Raw genomic sequence first — 16,010 nt, 5'->3', positions numbered from 1 at the left:
TGGAAGTTATTTAAAAAGATTCCTCGACATGATGGGATGTTCTGTAAAGTAGTGTTCTCAGTAGAGAAATATTTATTTAACCTCAGGCAACCTAGCTCACTCTCACTGCCATTTATTTCATTGCGTGTCCACATTCTTACTTAATTCTCCCACCAGCAGTAGCCTATAAGCTATTATGACTTTCTTTGAGTAATTTACCCAAGCCAGGCCATAAATTGTAGTAGAAGAAGCACATTTTTAACCTGGTGTACTTCGCTATACTTAAATTGGAAAGCCTTGGCTTCAACTGTCTGGACCACTGGGAGTCCTTCTGCCCCTCTAGTCTGTACTCTGTATGGCATTCCTCCTCCTCCTCCCCTCCTACCTCCCCTCCCCTCCCCTCCTACCTCCTCCTCCCATGCAAGGTCCCGCGCTACTCAAGCGTTATTCAGTCCGTGTCCGTCCGTATAGGCTAGTGTAGAGAGAGCAGACAGACAGCAGTTCAACTCCGCTGCCAAGTTGAATTAATTAAACTTTAACTTTCAGCCAAGCCCAAAGCGCGTGTTCGGTTTATAACTGAGTATATATTTTTGACACAGCAGAAAATAACAATTAGTTTGTTTTTTGTTTCGCGAAACAAAGTTTGTCCACACAGCGCAGGCACAATCATGATCAGTCTGCTGTCAAACAACGATTGATTAAAGGTAAGTTGAATGCCTAAAGTAAAATAAAGACACGTTGCTTTAGTCAACTACTAGTGTAATGTTTGTTTTCTGTTATTGTGATTTGGTATTAGCCTAGCCACTAACTCAATGACTGACTAATGCTAAAACAGAATTACGTTTGGCACGAATTGGTCTTTCTAGGGTTTATTACATTTCAATATAGTATTCCCCAATTCATTCAGACAGTTACACCCTGAAGTTGAGTATCTTGGGTCAGCACTCTGCGTTAATCAGTAGCCTAAACTTCTGGACTGCACTCACTGTGAACACGGCTCTGGGGACTGGGGTTTAGGTTCTAACTTCTAAATTATGTTTGTTTACCGCCAAAGGTCATATCAGTTTCCTGCAGGGCTACCATGTTTACATTGTGATTTGTGGCTTTGGACAGGACTGCTTTGAGCAGCGACACAGAGAATAAGAGGCGGCAGACAGTAGAGCCATGGATGGCAGCAATGAAGTGGATCTGTCCAACAACAACATCACTCCACTGTGGAAACGACGCACAGCCATTGGGACTGGCCCGCGGGACTCCAGGAAGCCCAAACCGCGACCCCTTAGTTACCAAATTGATGGGGTTATGGTGACGGATTTCCCTGTGGAGGACAGGTGTTCCTTCACCCTGACCCAGCCTGCCGAGAGACTGGTGACCACACGAGTGAGCGGGAACATTGCAGTGCTGAAACACATTCTGAACAAACCTGCCAAGAAGTCACGAGTGGTTCGCAGTATCAGTATTGGACATGTGTCCAATGGCAGTATCAGTATTGGACATGTGTCCAATGGCAATGAGCGCTTCCCCTTGTCCAGGTTCAGGAGGGAGGACACCAGGTCGGCGTCCCTGGACAATAAGGTGTACAATGGGAAAGGCACTAACGGAGTCTCAACATGGCATGACCGACGTCTGCTCGACCACCAACAGAAGCGCACGTCACTTGACTCCCGGAGAGACCAGATGGCTTTAGGAACGACCCCTGAATCTGCTCCTCCAAAGCAGTCTTCCGCTGTCCTCTCTCTTCTCACTTCTAATAACAACTACAACCACAATCATCAGTACCTGCACAGCGACTCCTCTCCCCCTGGCAGCTGCACCCCCACACCCTCTCACAGTTCCACGTCCAGCATCCCCTCCCTGTCTTCCCTCAACTCTTCGGACCCCCCTACCCCACGCTCGCCATCCCCAGCGGACAGGTGGTCAGTGAGCAACAGACAGTCCTCGTCCTCGCTGGCTTCCTCTCAGGATGCTACGTGCACTGCCTCTCCCTCCCCCTCCTTGACCCCGTCCATGTCCGTCTCCCCGCCTGTCCTAAGCACTCACAGCCCGGTTGCCCTGAAGATGGGCACCCAGCAGCTGATTCCCAAAGGACTGGCCTCCGATTCTCGACACAAGTCAGCTTCTGCTGTGCACCAGGGCCAAAGTATGGCAGGGTTGCTTGGGCTAGATCACTCAAAGCGGGCCTTGAAATCCCTCAGCATGGTGGAGACGGGAGCATTCTTTTCTACGGGAGATTCTCGGGTATGTGGAGAGGGGACAGATGCTGAGGGTGACAGCCCAGGAAGTCTACAGAGGGGGCTGAGAAGTACATCCTACAGGAGGGCAGTGGTTAGTGGCGTAGACCTGGAGGTACCGTCTGTTGACCCCAAGGCCCATCGTCTGTCCCAGCCTGCCCTCAAAGGGCTGCAAGAAGAAGGAAATAATAAACTAATATGCCCCACCAGCCCTGGCTCTGCCAAGCCTGCAGGTTCTGGTTGTGTCAAATCCAGTAGCACTTGCTCTGCTAAGCTTAGCAGCCCTGGCTCTGCCAAGACTACATTTCCCGGTTCTGCCAAACCCAGCACTCCTAGCCCTGCTAAGCCTACATGTCCTCCTGGTACTGTCAAAGCCAGCAGTCCCAGCTCTGCTAAGTCTACAAGCCCTGCGAAGAACAAGGTTGGTACTACATACTATTTGAAGTAGGCACCAGAATGTTCAATAGCACAGATGTTCTGTTCTACACAGAATTCTGAAGCAGATTAGATTTGTATACTGCATCTTTTCATTATTTGTTAGTCAGATCATGACAAAGCTTTAGTGTCTGACAGACACTAAAGCTTTGTCATGGTCTGCCTAACAAATGTACAGGCAAAGGGTAGTAAAACATTTAAAATCTGATTCAGAACTAAACATACAGTATCCACCAGCAACATGTGTGAAATATAATACAACAAACAAGGCAGCATCCCATCAAACAATGAAACAGTCCTGACCAGGAGATGGTGGATGCAATTGTTTGAGAAAAGTAATGCTCTCTCACACACACACACACACACACACACACACACACACACACACACACACACACACACACTATACTGGACAGAGGAGGGGCAGTATCACATTACATGTATTCATACGACACTACAAGGTGAGTGTGTGTGTGTGTGTGTGTGTGTGTGTGTGTGTGTGTGCGCGCGCACATGTTTTCTTTTAGGTTAATTGTGTAATTGTAAATAATTGGTGTAATTGTGTGTGTACTGTATGTGTTTTACGGGAGATTTGTTCAAAACAAGTTACGCACATCCAGTTCCTTGCTGGTGCTGAACACTAGATAACCGTACGAAAGGATAAAAAGTCTGCACACAGCTCTGCTCCAGTGTTTCACCTGATGAAGGTCAACAATGGCCAAAACGTTGTCAACCCTGTAATATCAGTGTTTTCACAATAAAGAAAACACTAAGGTTTGTGCCTCAGAAATAGCCAGTGGTTCCATTGTTGTTTCTCTTTCAGAGTCCTGATAAGAAGAAAGTATTAACCAGTCAGCGCACGTTTGACAGTGAAGGTGAAAGATACACCCTCTCTCTCAGCTTTTCTCTTATACTCGTCCTTCCTTCCTGTCTGCCTGTCTGTTTTTGTCTCCATACCTGATGCTCCCTGAATGTCTCTTAACATCTTACTCTCCCTTGCTGCCTAAATTGGCCATGCTTTCATGTTTTCATGTTTGTCTGATATCTAGGGAGTGTGCTGGTGGCTAACCGGATTATCTGTTCACCACATAATCACAATGTCCCCTGGTGTTGTTCATTTCCCCTTCTGTTTCATGTCTATATGCTGTCCCATCTTAATAAACTGCATGAACAAAATAGTCTTAACCACTTAAACCCTTGTTGTACATCAAATTGTGAAAATAGCCTGTCTACGAGCTCATTGTGAACTTGTAGATGGTTATCTTTGCCGGATGGTTGCCTATTATAACATGCCCATATTAAGGATGCTAGGATGCATGTGGCTTATAATCAAAACTTTAAAAGCTCTCTTATATGTGTGTTCCACAGAGGAGGAGCTGTATCAAAATTACCAGGAAAAGGCCTTGCACAATGACTCGGACGAGGATGCCGATTCTAGAGAGCCCAAACCGGATGAGCGCATCGTGGTGCAGTACCGGCCCATACGGATCTCCTGGGCCCAGCTTAGTGTGGTGAGCCATAGCACAGGCACTCTGCCACACAGAATGGATGTAGCAACTGCTGCCTCTTCCTTATCCCACTTGTATCTCAGTACACAGACAAACACATAGCTCTCTGGTTTGGAATGCCAGTGCTGTGAAGAATGCCGTCCTATCCGGTTTGGCAACAGCCCATTCCATCCTCCCTCTGTCTCTTTTTCTCTCTCTCTGTATCTCACTGTCCTGAGTGTCCTCATGGTTCGGAGTGAAGAAGAAGGGTCCAGTCTGGGGCTGGGACGGACAGACATACAGTAAAAATACAGGAAGACTTAGGGGCACAAATCTAGTCTCTTGGCAAACTTGATATTCTTTAGAGTGAAAGAATGTTGTTTTTTTAACAACAGCAGCAGTCTGGTGGCTCTGCATTGCATAATATAGTTTAGGCTCAGAATGGAGTGATAGAATATAGAGCGGTAATTGACTAATGTAGTTGTCTACTTAGGAGTTCCTTTCAGCCTGCTGATGCTCAGTCTTATCTGGGGTTGCTGTCGAGGGCAAGCTCGGGACGAGAGATAGAAGAACAGTGCGACCGAGACTGCAAAGTTGAGCTGCCAAATTCCAGAGGCAGAGAACTGGAGGATGACACGAATGAAGTGGAAATTGGCTTCAGAATGGATAACATTCAGGGAATGTCTTAAGGCATCTTTGTTTCCCGTGTGTCTGGCTGTATCAGCAAGTAAAGTAAAGGCACTGCAGGGAACACAGAACAGTGGGCACCAGCAGACATTACTGAGCGAGGGGAGCTGCTCTGCTTCTGTTGTCGATTACCACTGTCTGATGTTTTTCATTTTCTTCTGCAGCTGTTGACACTATGCTTGGCCAGTAAATTATGTAACTGTGGGGTAGGGGTTCCTCACAAAAGATAGGCTTTACTGGAATCTGATTCAGATTGATAATTGCATGTGAAATGGATAAACATGCAGTGGAGAGCCACAGTCCTTGCTTTTGCCGTTCAAAATGGTCTCACGCACAATATTAAGCTAATTGTACACACAGACACACACACACACACACACACACACACACACACACACACACACACACACTGACCCCTTCCATTTCGCTGGCACCTGATAGGTAGGCTACTTACTTCTCTGTTGACTAAGGTTTCGCTTTTGACTACAATACACGCAGTGTCCCAGAGATATCTGGTTTCCAGTAACTGTTTTGCCTACGCAGGAAGTGATGCCAGTCATTCTGGTTGGCTTCTTGAAAAATGTAATCGTACACATTCTCATGGATAGCTCGTTCCATCAGGAATTGGTCTTGGAACAAGTTTGGTGAATTAACTGGTGAGATAGAAAACAAGTGGAAGAGACCTGGAGAGCTGTTTAGTCTGTCCAAAGTCTTGTTTGTTCTCAGTGTTTGCAAAGGGCTACAGGGCAGAGACCGGAGAGCAGTACCTTACTAATGAAGCAGTATCGCTTCCTTGTGCCCCCCTTGTGGGTGTGTGGGGGGTTGGGTCAGTCTTATGGTGTTGGAGGATTGTTCTTCTCAAGGGAAAGACCATCGTGGTCAGATTCTTGGAATTATAAAATACTGAATTGCAACTACATTATTTTCTTAAAAAAACAGATATTACATTCATTTTAGTCAGTGGTGAAAATAGTAGTGTGTCGTCACAGGAGAGCTCTCTGGAACTGGATCAAAATCTGACTTTTGAAGAAGGTATTGTATTTATGAATGAGACAGAATTTGTAAAATTCACAAACATTGTCTCCCTGACAAACCATTTAGTCGAAAGAGAAAAAACAAGAGCTTTCATTACAAAGGCTACCGATAAAAAAAAAAAAGCCCTACAATATTTCTGTGTATACCCTCCCACTCTTTTCTCTGTTTTTCTTTGTGAAGGCCTTTCCTCTCCTCCCCTTTTTGTCTAAAGCGGCTTAGTGGAGCTCTAGTTCAATTCCTTGAGTTTGGTATGAGAAGTGCTCCTTTGTTAGTGTGGGACACACACACACACACACACACACACACACACACACACACTAGGGATGTGTAAATGTGTCCAAAATGAAAATCGATTAGTATAATTCAATATTAACGATTCATCGTTAATATTGAATATAAGCTGACTTGTGGCGGAGATTTATTTATTTACCTGTGACTTTTATGCTACTCTGTGCCTCTCTTGTCACATTTGTGTGTCCTCAGTCTAAACCACATCATCACATTTTCTGTTCAGGTGAAGAAATGTGGTCTGGCTGACAAATTGAGTCAAGAGGAACGCAAAAGACAAGAGGTGGGAATCACACACACACACACACACACACACACACACACACACACACACACACACACACACACACACACACACACACACAGTGAAGCATCTCTAGGCGGTAAAGTAGTATATGACCATCCTTTTGGCTGCTGTAAACTCCACCAGACCAGTAAACAAAGCCCTTTAAGGCAATAAACAGCAAACAACAAGCTCATTAGACATAGTAAAACCCCCAGCGAATGAAGTCTCAGAATTAAATGAACTCAGTGGGTTTTACTGTGCATGTGCATGACCTGCAGTCAATCACAGTGATACAAAATGTTTTAGAGGCAAATGGGATTGCTCATTAACATGCCAGGAACATGAATGTACTGTAGTAGAATGCAGGTATGTCAAGCATGGTAAAGATGGAGACCAGCCTATTGCCACGTGATTCATGACAGGATGTAAAGAAACTGCTTAGTATGAACACACACACACACACACACACACACACACACACACACACACACACACACACACACACTCACTCAAGTCTCATTTATACTTTGTTTATTTATAACTTAGCTGATTTTTGGCAGGTGACATTGTCAACTATACTCTCTTGCTTTTCTCCTTTGTGCAAGTCTCACTTTTTGTCTCACTCTCCCCCCGCTAGGCCATTTTTGAAGTAATCTCCTCAGAGCACTCCTACCTACACAGTCTGGAGATCCTAATCCGAATGTTCAAGGACTCTGTGGAGCTCAGTGATGCCATGACCAAGACAGAGTGCCACCACCTCTTCTCCAACATCACAGACGTCAGCGAGGCCAGCAAGAAGTATGTTTGTGTGTCTGTGTCTGTGTGTGTGTGGGTGTGGGTGGATGGGTGGGTGTCTGGCTTTATTTGCAAGAAAGTCCTATAGCTTCTTGTGACATGCAATTTACAGAGCTGTCACCTTTATGCCTGGCAGCACATGTTAGGTTTATATACTGTAGTATGTCTTGTGAATTTATTATCAGCATGCAGTGCTGAAGTCTTTGTTTTATCATGCCTGCATATTTCCTAGGCTGTTGCGCTGTTTCCGCTAATGAGTGTGACTGTTGATTCAACTGTGTGTGTGTGTGTGTGTGTGTGTGTGTGTGTGTGTGTGTGTGTGTGTGTCTCTGTTTTCTTTTCCTGTCCATGTGTAAACACTCATTGTTTTTGATGATGAGACCATTCTTTAAGCCTGACGCTTCACGTACCCCTCTGAATTGTTTTCGGAGGTAATTGAAGTGGTATTTTCTTGGTGGAGGGTGTTGTCACCGTTCGGCTGCATCTGGTGATAGACACAGTACAGAGCCAGGCAATAAACCAGGGGCAAATTATGTAGAAAAAAATAACATGCATTATATCCATGCATTATTATGAGTCATCATGAAATTGTTTTTTATGTGTGTTGTTTACAAGACACATGTCCTTTTTATATTTGCCGGCTTATTGGTCTGGTCAGTTAGTCATTCGTTTCCAAGGATCTTATAAACACACGCATGAGAGAACATGAAAGTCCAGATGAGGACTTCTGCTTCAGCGATTAATGTCATTGAACATGCTCTCCCAGTGCTGAAAGCTGTTAAAAGTCTTCTGTGAGGCTCGGACTCATTTTTATCAAGTTCACTTTGGTGATGTGCTGTAACATTTTGTGCATGCAGGACCAGGACCACAACTGTTCTTTAACATTTGTTAACTCTCCAACAACTGCTGTGTGACATCCTCCTCCACACCACACCCTTTCCCTCCCGTGCCACTGTCTATTGAACCTTCCCCCACATTGGCTGCTACTGCCTGAATCACCCGCTAATGTTAAGTTATAATTTCTAGAGATCGACTGATGCCAGACCTTTGAGTCTGATGCCAATCCAGATTTTTGGAGAGTCCTAGCCCACCAATTACAGAATATTAGACTGGATAATTTTTTAGGTCGTGGGGGGGGATATATTTCTTTATCAATTTGCGCTTTGGCATGGGGGGGATCAACATATGGCATGAATTATGTACTGGCCATATATGTATCATATATATTATATGTATCTTGTATATGTATCTGTATCTATATATGTATCTTGAGTGTACAGGGTTTGATAAGGTCAGATCAACATATGGAATGTCAGAACAGGTCAGCTCCATATATGGACATCTAAGGGTGGCAGTGGGGGCAGTGTCTTGAGAGTACAGGGGGCCCAGGTAGGGCTGGGCCTGTTGAGAACTCTACTAATAACTTTGGAGCGGTCAGTGTCGTGATCTTCATATATGGAGACGGCCATATATGGAGACGATATGATGTCACGATATGGAGATCTAAGGGTCTCCATGATGTCACGTGATGTCACGAGGTGTGACCATATATGGAGACGTGGGGTGACGGACGGACGGCAGATGCAGGTTTTCATAGTATATGCGACCTACGGCCGCAATAAGCAAACAAACATAATACCATTATTGTGTGTCACTTTCTCTGCTCTGTGTTTGGCATCCTTACCTTTAGGGTTTTGTGTTCTGAGATTGTGATGGTCCACTAATTACTTATCAGGGTTGGTGCTCTCACACCATTTGCATCAAATCTCTACTCTGCCCTCCCCATGGAAAAAACCAAAACAAGAGCAAACAAATTTAGAGTGTAGATGGGTAGGTAGACGGATACAGAGACACTGAAGACAATAGAAGGATTCCTCGGTCAGTAGCCTGTAGCACTGGTTCAACAGGATGTTTGACTTGTATCCCATGGTTAGAACGCAGCTCCTCAGACTAAACAGCAGCTCCTCCTCTCTGGCTGCAGGCTGCAGACTCGTGTGTGTGTGTGTGTGTGGGCGCCGGGTGGGTGATCATTTTATAATGCCAGTTGGTTTGCTTGATCAGGTTTCACTGGCAGCCTCCGGGTTTATCAAACTTGATTCACAATCACATTCACAGCACGTTTTACTACTTGAGGGGCAGAATGTCACAGGGAGAATGTTCTCCTGAGGGCTGACATACTTTAGTCTGACTTCAGCCTACCACCACTACCCCCTAGCAGCCTTGACCTCTCCTCCCTTCATTCTATCACCCCCATCCTCCTTGTGTGTGTGTGTGTGTGTGTGTGTGTGTGTGTGTGTGTGTGTGTGTGTGTGGTGCTATGGCTATCATGGGGCCTTGTGACATCTTTAGGATCAAAGTTCAGAGGCTATAGGGTCATATGTGTGCACAAGGTCATGTCAGGAGAATAATGTGTTACACAACTGTTACCTAGAAATAGGTGCCTGGTTCATGACTTATGATGGAACCGTGTGTGCGTGTTTGCATGCGCGTGCCGTGCACACAGTGATGGAAACGTGTGTGTGCGTGTTTGCATGTGCGTGCACACACAGTGATGAAATGGGTCCTAGAGTAGAATGGCTCCGCTCTACAGATGAGCTCAAACCAACTTCCATCTGGTCAAGGTCAGCTTCCTGTGCCTGTGTCAGAGTTTCCTGTTTGTCACCTTGAAACATGGCGACACATACTCACTGGTGGCTGGAATGGCGTGCTATTAAACGAGCCATCTGTCCGTGTGCAGGAAGAGGAAAGCCTTTGTGTTACACGTCTAATAGCCGCTCCCTCCTATTTTAGGCGGCCGAGGAGTTCCTCTTCTGTGATCTTATAACGGGGGGTTAGAAGAAACATGTTTGACACTATGCTTCCTGACTTTGTGTCTGACCATGTATCCTATATTCATTTTCCTTTAGTGGGATGATGAAAGTGGTCCGGTGCTTTTGACTTAATGTGTTTTCCATGTATGGCACATCTCTGACATACTGTACTACTACTAACCAGTGTTGTTCAAGTTACTTTTAAAAAGTAATTAGTTCTAGTTACTAGTCTGAAAAAGTAACTAATTACATTACTAGTTACTAAATTATAAAAGTAGCTAGTTACTAGTTACTTTACTCTACTTTATAAAACAAATAAAGGTTTAAAAATATATAAGATTTTCCAATTCAGACACAAATATTCCCTAATGTCACTGGTCCAGTTGTGGTTTGTTTTAAGCTCTACTCTAAAAAACGCAGACAATATCCAGTCTAATGATAGGGATATAATACTGATGCCCTGCCCATGCACAGACAGGCCTAAAGTAATTACCCTATGTTACCCTATGTTGACCAATCATCATCATTATGATGATGCCCTGTGGAAGCCTCTTTCTCAGGTGGAATGTGTTTCACTCTGGGAGCCCACTCAGCGCACCATGTCAGTTTACATGACAGACTCCACACTGGCAGGAGAAGGAGACGGTTCTTTTGTATTACATTACGTAACGTGGGTAACTAATAACTCACCCATTGAAAACACAGTAACTATAATGGTGTTACTGAATGGAAAAATGTAAAGAGTTACGTTACAAGTTACTTTATGTAAAGTAACTTAATGTAAGGGAGTTAGTTCCAACACTACTACTAACCCTACTTCTGCTACCACTCTGTCCCCACCACCCAGGTTCTTTAACGAGTTGGAAGACAGACACCAGCAGAACATAGTGATTGACGACATCAGTGACATCGTCTTCAAACACGCCCAGGCCAACTTTGATCCTTACATCACCTACTGCTCCAACGAGGTCTACCAACAGAGGAGCCTGCAGAGGCTAGTGTGAGTGAACATGGACACTCAAATGCACGTACATGCACACACACATGCATGATGCACGACACATTTGCCCTTATTATATCCCTCAGCGATGTGTTATCTTATCAGTGACTGATAACACAGATACACTGTGAACTGTTCTTTGAACCAGAATTATTTTCCAACCAATGAATTCCTCCCACTGCAGGTCTAAGAGCGCAGCGTTTAAAGAGGTTCTGACCAGGATAGAAGGCCACCCTGACTGCAAGAACCTCCCCATGATCTCCTTCCTTATCCTCCCCATGCAGAGGATCACACGGCTGCCGCTACTCATGGACGTGAGTACACAGATTCAACTGTACTTGACTGCCAGACACAGCCCAGGATGTTGGCTCTGTGGACTCTCAACTTGCGCAACGATTACTATACTATAGAAGTTGATGACTTATATTGCTCTCCAATCTGTTATTTTTTTTTTCTTTTAGCATCATTCATTTGCGCTGGCATTTACTTTCCCCCTAAGTCCCCTTTCCTCTCCAAGACTATTACATTTAGGAGACAATTTGGCATCCTTTGTTGAACACTTCCTCCAAAAAGACTGTCTGCACATTTCGTTCCCCTACGATCAATCCAACATCCCATACCTAGACAAAGTAGCTTTTACTTTAGTTTATCCCTCCATTTTCCAGACCAGAATAATAGAACTTTACTTCCCCTTTTTTCATGCTTCTTTTATCTGATTTCTTCTAGCCTCTACCCCTCATATTCTCACTCCTGCTCTTCCTTTCTGCTTTCATCCGTCTCCATTCTCATGCTCTGTCAGAGGCTCCCCGGGGACTCTGGTTTGTAAAGCTTGTAGACTTCCTCTGAGGCTTTGTGGACCCTGAGAAAGTTTTAGATTTCACTTTATTTAGGCTTCAATGTGTTATCAGTATTTTGATAACGTCAAGGCGCGTTGAGCCCTGAAATTCCATGCGTTCAATGTTGAAGGTTTTGCCGTGCAAATGTACCAACATGATTCTTTTAGGGTGGAATGTCAACATACCCGACCTGTTCCCTTGTTCCCTCTCTTGCAGACTATTTGTCAGAAGACGCCAAAAGACTCTCCTCGATATGAGGAATGTAAGAAGGCATTACAAGCAATCAGCAAGGTCAGTCACTCGGAAATCAGCTAGGGGTGAACTTTCGATGTTCATACACACTCACCAATGGGATGGTTAAAATGTTTGAAAAATGTAGTTGTAGATTTGCCATACTGATATTCTGAAGCCTGGCCCATGTGCATAAACTGACCATGAGTGGCCTAAGAATAGCTGGCATGACAAAGAGCAAAGCCAAACAACTTGCCAAATACTGTTCTGTTTCGGCTGTTATAGGCAGTTTGTCTGTGTGGAGGAGGAGGTGCCATGTGTACCCTTAAGTGAACATGAACTGTCAACCCCATTATTTTTGTTTCCTTGTAAAATTAATTGTAATTTGTGGAATCAAATAAAGAACTAAAGTGTGTGTGTGTGTGTGTGTGTGTGTGTGTGTAGGTGGTAAGGAAGTGTAATGAAGGAGCTCGCACCATGGAGAGAACAGAGATGATGTACACCATCAACTCCCAGCTGGAATTCAAGATCAAGGTAAGGATGCGGGGTGAAGAATACACCAGGCAGGAAAATGCAACAAAAAACAATGGCATGCCTTTCTGTACTTGGTACACTTGGTAGACTTTGCAATCGCGCGCACACACACACACACACACACACACACACACACACACACACACACACACACACACACACACACACACACACACAGGCTGTTCCCAAGCTGTTTCCCATGCATTCTTTTTGAAACATACATATTATTCATTCCTGTTAGCAATTGGCATGGATGTGCTGACAGGTGTCTCTAATATTGTGATATGGACATGGAGTGTTTTATTTCATACAACCATGCACAGACACATGTACAACATAACACATGTAGAAGAACATATATGCAGCATGGTCACACGTATGTGCACATACAGACAGTCACAGGTGTGTGTGTGTGTGTGTGTGTGTGTGTGTGTGCACACGTGTGCACTGTGGGAAAAACCTCTTGGCACATTTGGAATTAACAGATGTCTGAACATATCCTCAAACTGCATAGCCAGCTGTTCATGCACTCGTGCACGCAGCCATACACAATGCGTGATGTGAGAGTGCGGTCTAGTCAATACCAACTCGGGACTCCTGGATCGCTGCCCTCCACTCTCTCCTATGATAGGAGAGAGTGGAGGGCAGCGATCCAGGATAGGAGTCCATAGATATCTAACATCAGGTTCTTGAGCTCTACAGTGTTGTCAGCTAAGCTGTCATGCCACCACAGTGCTTCTATAATGTAGGTGGTGCGCTTCTATCCTGGCTATGCCCTGGGTTTGTTCCCATAGTATTTCCTTTACTCTAGTTCCACTTCCAGGTGCCCGATGCAGTGCCCTGCCAGCCTCATCCTTCTCTCTCCGACTTTGTCTGAGACCTGTTGTACGTCCCCATAGAGGACGACATTTCTGATGTGGTCCGTCCACGTGGCATTCGTAGCTAAACACATAGCTGAACAAAACACCAAACCTTATATAGATAGATAAATGGTAAAAGGTTCTTTATCCAAAGTTATTGACACTGTGCATTGCATTCACCCATACATACACTCATTCACACATCGATGTGGGGATGGCAGAGGAAACCATGCAAGACACCAACCTACTCATCGGGAGCAGTTAGGGGTTCAGTGTCTTGCTCAAGGACACTTCAACAGAATCAACACTAATCCAGGGTGAGCCAAGGATCGAAATTATAACCTTCCGATTCCCAAGCGGCTTCTCTCTATCACCCGAGCCACTGTTGCCCAAGTGGTGTGTAATTTATATCATGCTTACCACATAACCATACATGTTTTTTTGTTTGGTTTTAGAGCTTTTATAATTCTGATCTAATCTTAATTTACTCTCTCTCACTTTGCTGCCCCCAGGCTTTCCCTCTGGTCTCGTCCTCCAGGTGGATGGTGAAGAGAGGCGAGCTCACAGCTTTAGGGGAGGAGAATGGCATCTTCTCCAAAAGGGTGTCACGACAACAAGTCTATTTCTTCCTCTTCAATGACGTCCTCATCATCACCAGGAAGAAGAGGTGAGCCTATATCACTACTGGCAACTATATTCACTCAGCAGCTATTCACTACTAGCCTAGCAAGAGATAACGGCTGTGTGTGTGTGTGTGGGGGTGGGTGTTTGGGTGGTAATTCCGACGGAGCATTAGTCCGACATGCGGGAACGGTCGGACTAGCGCTCGAACATGTGCTGCTCCTGTGCTTGCGGTTATGGTTAGGTTAGGGTTTGAGGTTGGTTATCGGTCTAATGACTGTCGGCTCAATAATAGTGTCGGAACTAAAGCCTGTACCTGTATGGATGTGGGTGGGTAGGTGTGCCGTAATGCCGTATGTATAGGGGTGGCACTGCAGTGATGGTGGCTCAGGAATAGAGTGGCCGGTAGAGCAGGCAGATATAGTTTGATCGCGGTATTCCCCAGAGTCGGTGTCGAAGTGTCCTTGAGCAAGACTCTGAACCCCTAATTGCTCCCAATGTGCAGGTTGGTGCCTTGCATAGTTTCCTCTGCCATCGGTGTATGAATGGGTGAATGTAATGCACATGTACATGCACATGTAAAGTGCTTTGGATAAAAGTGCTATATAAATGCACCATTTACCATATGCGCACAATTATGTTGTGGTAAGAACTAAGGTCTTGGTCTTGGTGTGTCATATTGTCTCCATTCACCGAATGGGTTTGGTCCTGGGAAACAAGTGCATGTGTGCCTGGTTGTTTTTAGACGGACTAAACTTTCCAGTCCACTCAATCATTATCATCATCATCATGACCTTTATTTAAACTCGGAGTACAATTGAGGGGCAAGCCCTCATTTTCAATGTAGCCGAAATACAGCAATATCAAAATATGAAATGTAAAACAGAAAGTGTCCAAAGCTAGAATAAATATAATAAATAGATGAGACTCAATTAAAACAGTTACATTGCTGAGTAAAAGTGCTAGAAATAATTTCCCTGAATTGACCTAGGGAAGGCAGTGATCTGATTTTTAAGGATTTTTGGAGTTTGTTCCAATCAAAAGGAGCACTGACAGAAAAAGCTGCTTTGGACCAAAAGCACAGGACCTAAGATTGAGCCCTGGGGGACCCCCATGGAGACTGGACAAAACTCAGATTGGGAGCTCCCGGACTTCACTGATTGATGTCTGCCATGTAAATAACTATAAAACCATTCTGAAGAAGTATTACTAAAACCAATGTTGTGTAATTTTTGTAAGAGAATAGTGTGATGTACTGTGTCGAACGCTTTCGACAAATCCACAAAGAGGGCGGCACAATGCAATTTGTTGTCCAAAGCAATTAAAATGTTATTTGTAACTAAGGTGACAGCAGTTATAGTGCTATGGTTGGTTCTGAAGCCAGATTGATTTATATTTAAGATTGAAAAACGTGTGAGGAATGATTTGAGCTGTGAATTTATGAGGGATTCCAACATTTTGGCAAGACAGGGCAGTTTAGAGATTGGTCTGTAATTATTTAAATTTTGCTTGTCACCACCTTTGTGTAGTGGGAGCACATGAGCTAGTTTCCAGATACGGGGAAAGCAATTGGTTGAAATAGAGAGATTGAAGATATGTGTAATGTGTGTTGCAATGAGAGGTGCTGCTGTTTTTAAAAAGAAAGGGTCTAAGTTATCCTCTCCAGTGGAGGTCTTGTGATTGACATTAAGCAGGGCTTCCAGAACAACAGATGTAGAGAGCGGCTGGATGGAAAACTGGTCTATTGAGCTATTTCTAGTATTGTGGTGATGAGTGGTAAGAGGGGGTGTGTTGTAGGTATTGTTAAATAAGTGACCAGCTTCTGCAAAGTGCAAATTAAAAGCAGAGCAAACTTCCACAGGGTCAGAGATTAAACTATTATTACTGTCGGTTAC

General features: G+C 44.5%; 1 protein-coding gene across 3 annotated transcripts in view; it reads left to right on the top strand.

The window, feature by feature from the left end:
• The first annotated feature begins 380 nt into the window (after positions 1-380).
• Positions 381-16,010, top strand: part of LOC308321570 (rho guanine nucleotide exchange factor 26-like) — a 31,920-nt gene continuing 16,290 nt past the window's right edge. For 2 of the 3 annotated variants that reach the window (XR_013964629.1, XM_080772521.1), the window contains exons 1-11: positions 381-683; positions 1,034-2,631; positions 3,469-3,520; positions 4,014-4,156; positions 6,369-6,425; positions 7,066-7,226; positions 10,881-11,033; positions 11,218-11,347; positions 12,086-12,160; positions 12,545-12,634; positions 14,007-14,161. Coding sequence is in view for 2 of the 3 variants with exons in the window: in XM_080772521.1 (XP_080628647.1) it covers positions 1,144-2,631; positions 3,469-3,520; positions 4,014-4,156; positions 6,369-6,425; positions 7,066-7,226; positions 10,881-11,033; positions 11,218-11,347; positions 12,086-12,160; positions 12,545-12,634; positions 14,007-14,161 (2,504 nt within the window). In the remaining variant the exon portion in view is untranslated. The remainder of the gene's footprint in view (positions 684-1,033; positions 2,632-3,468; positions 3,521-4,013; positions 4,157-6,368; positions 6,426-7,065; positions 7,227-10,880; positions 11,034-11,217; positions 11,348-12,085; positions 12,161-12,544; positions 12,635-14,006; positions 14,162-16,010) is intronic. The other variant, XM_080772522.1, reaches the window with a different exon arrangement.

The sequence above is a fragment of the Protomyctophum bolini genome, assembly GCF_963924005.1.
Source record: "Protomyctophum bolini genome assembly, chromosome: 9".
Classification (NCBI taxonomy): Eukaryota; Metazoa; Chordata; class Actinopteri; order Myctophiformes; family Myctophidae; genus Protomyctophum; species Protomyctophum bolini.
Note: the sequence above shows the minus strand (reverse complement) of the source record. Positions and strands in the feature narration are given on the sequence as shown.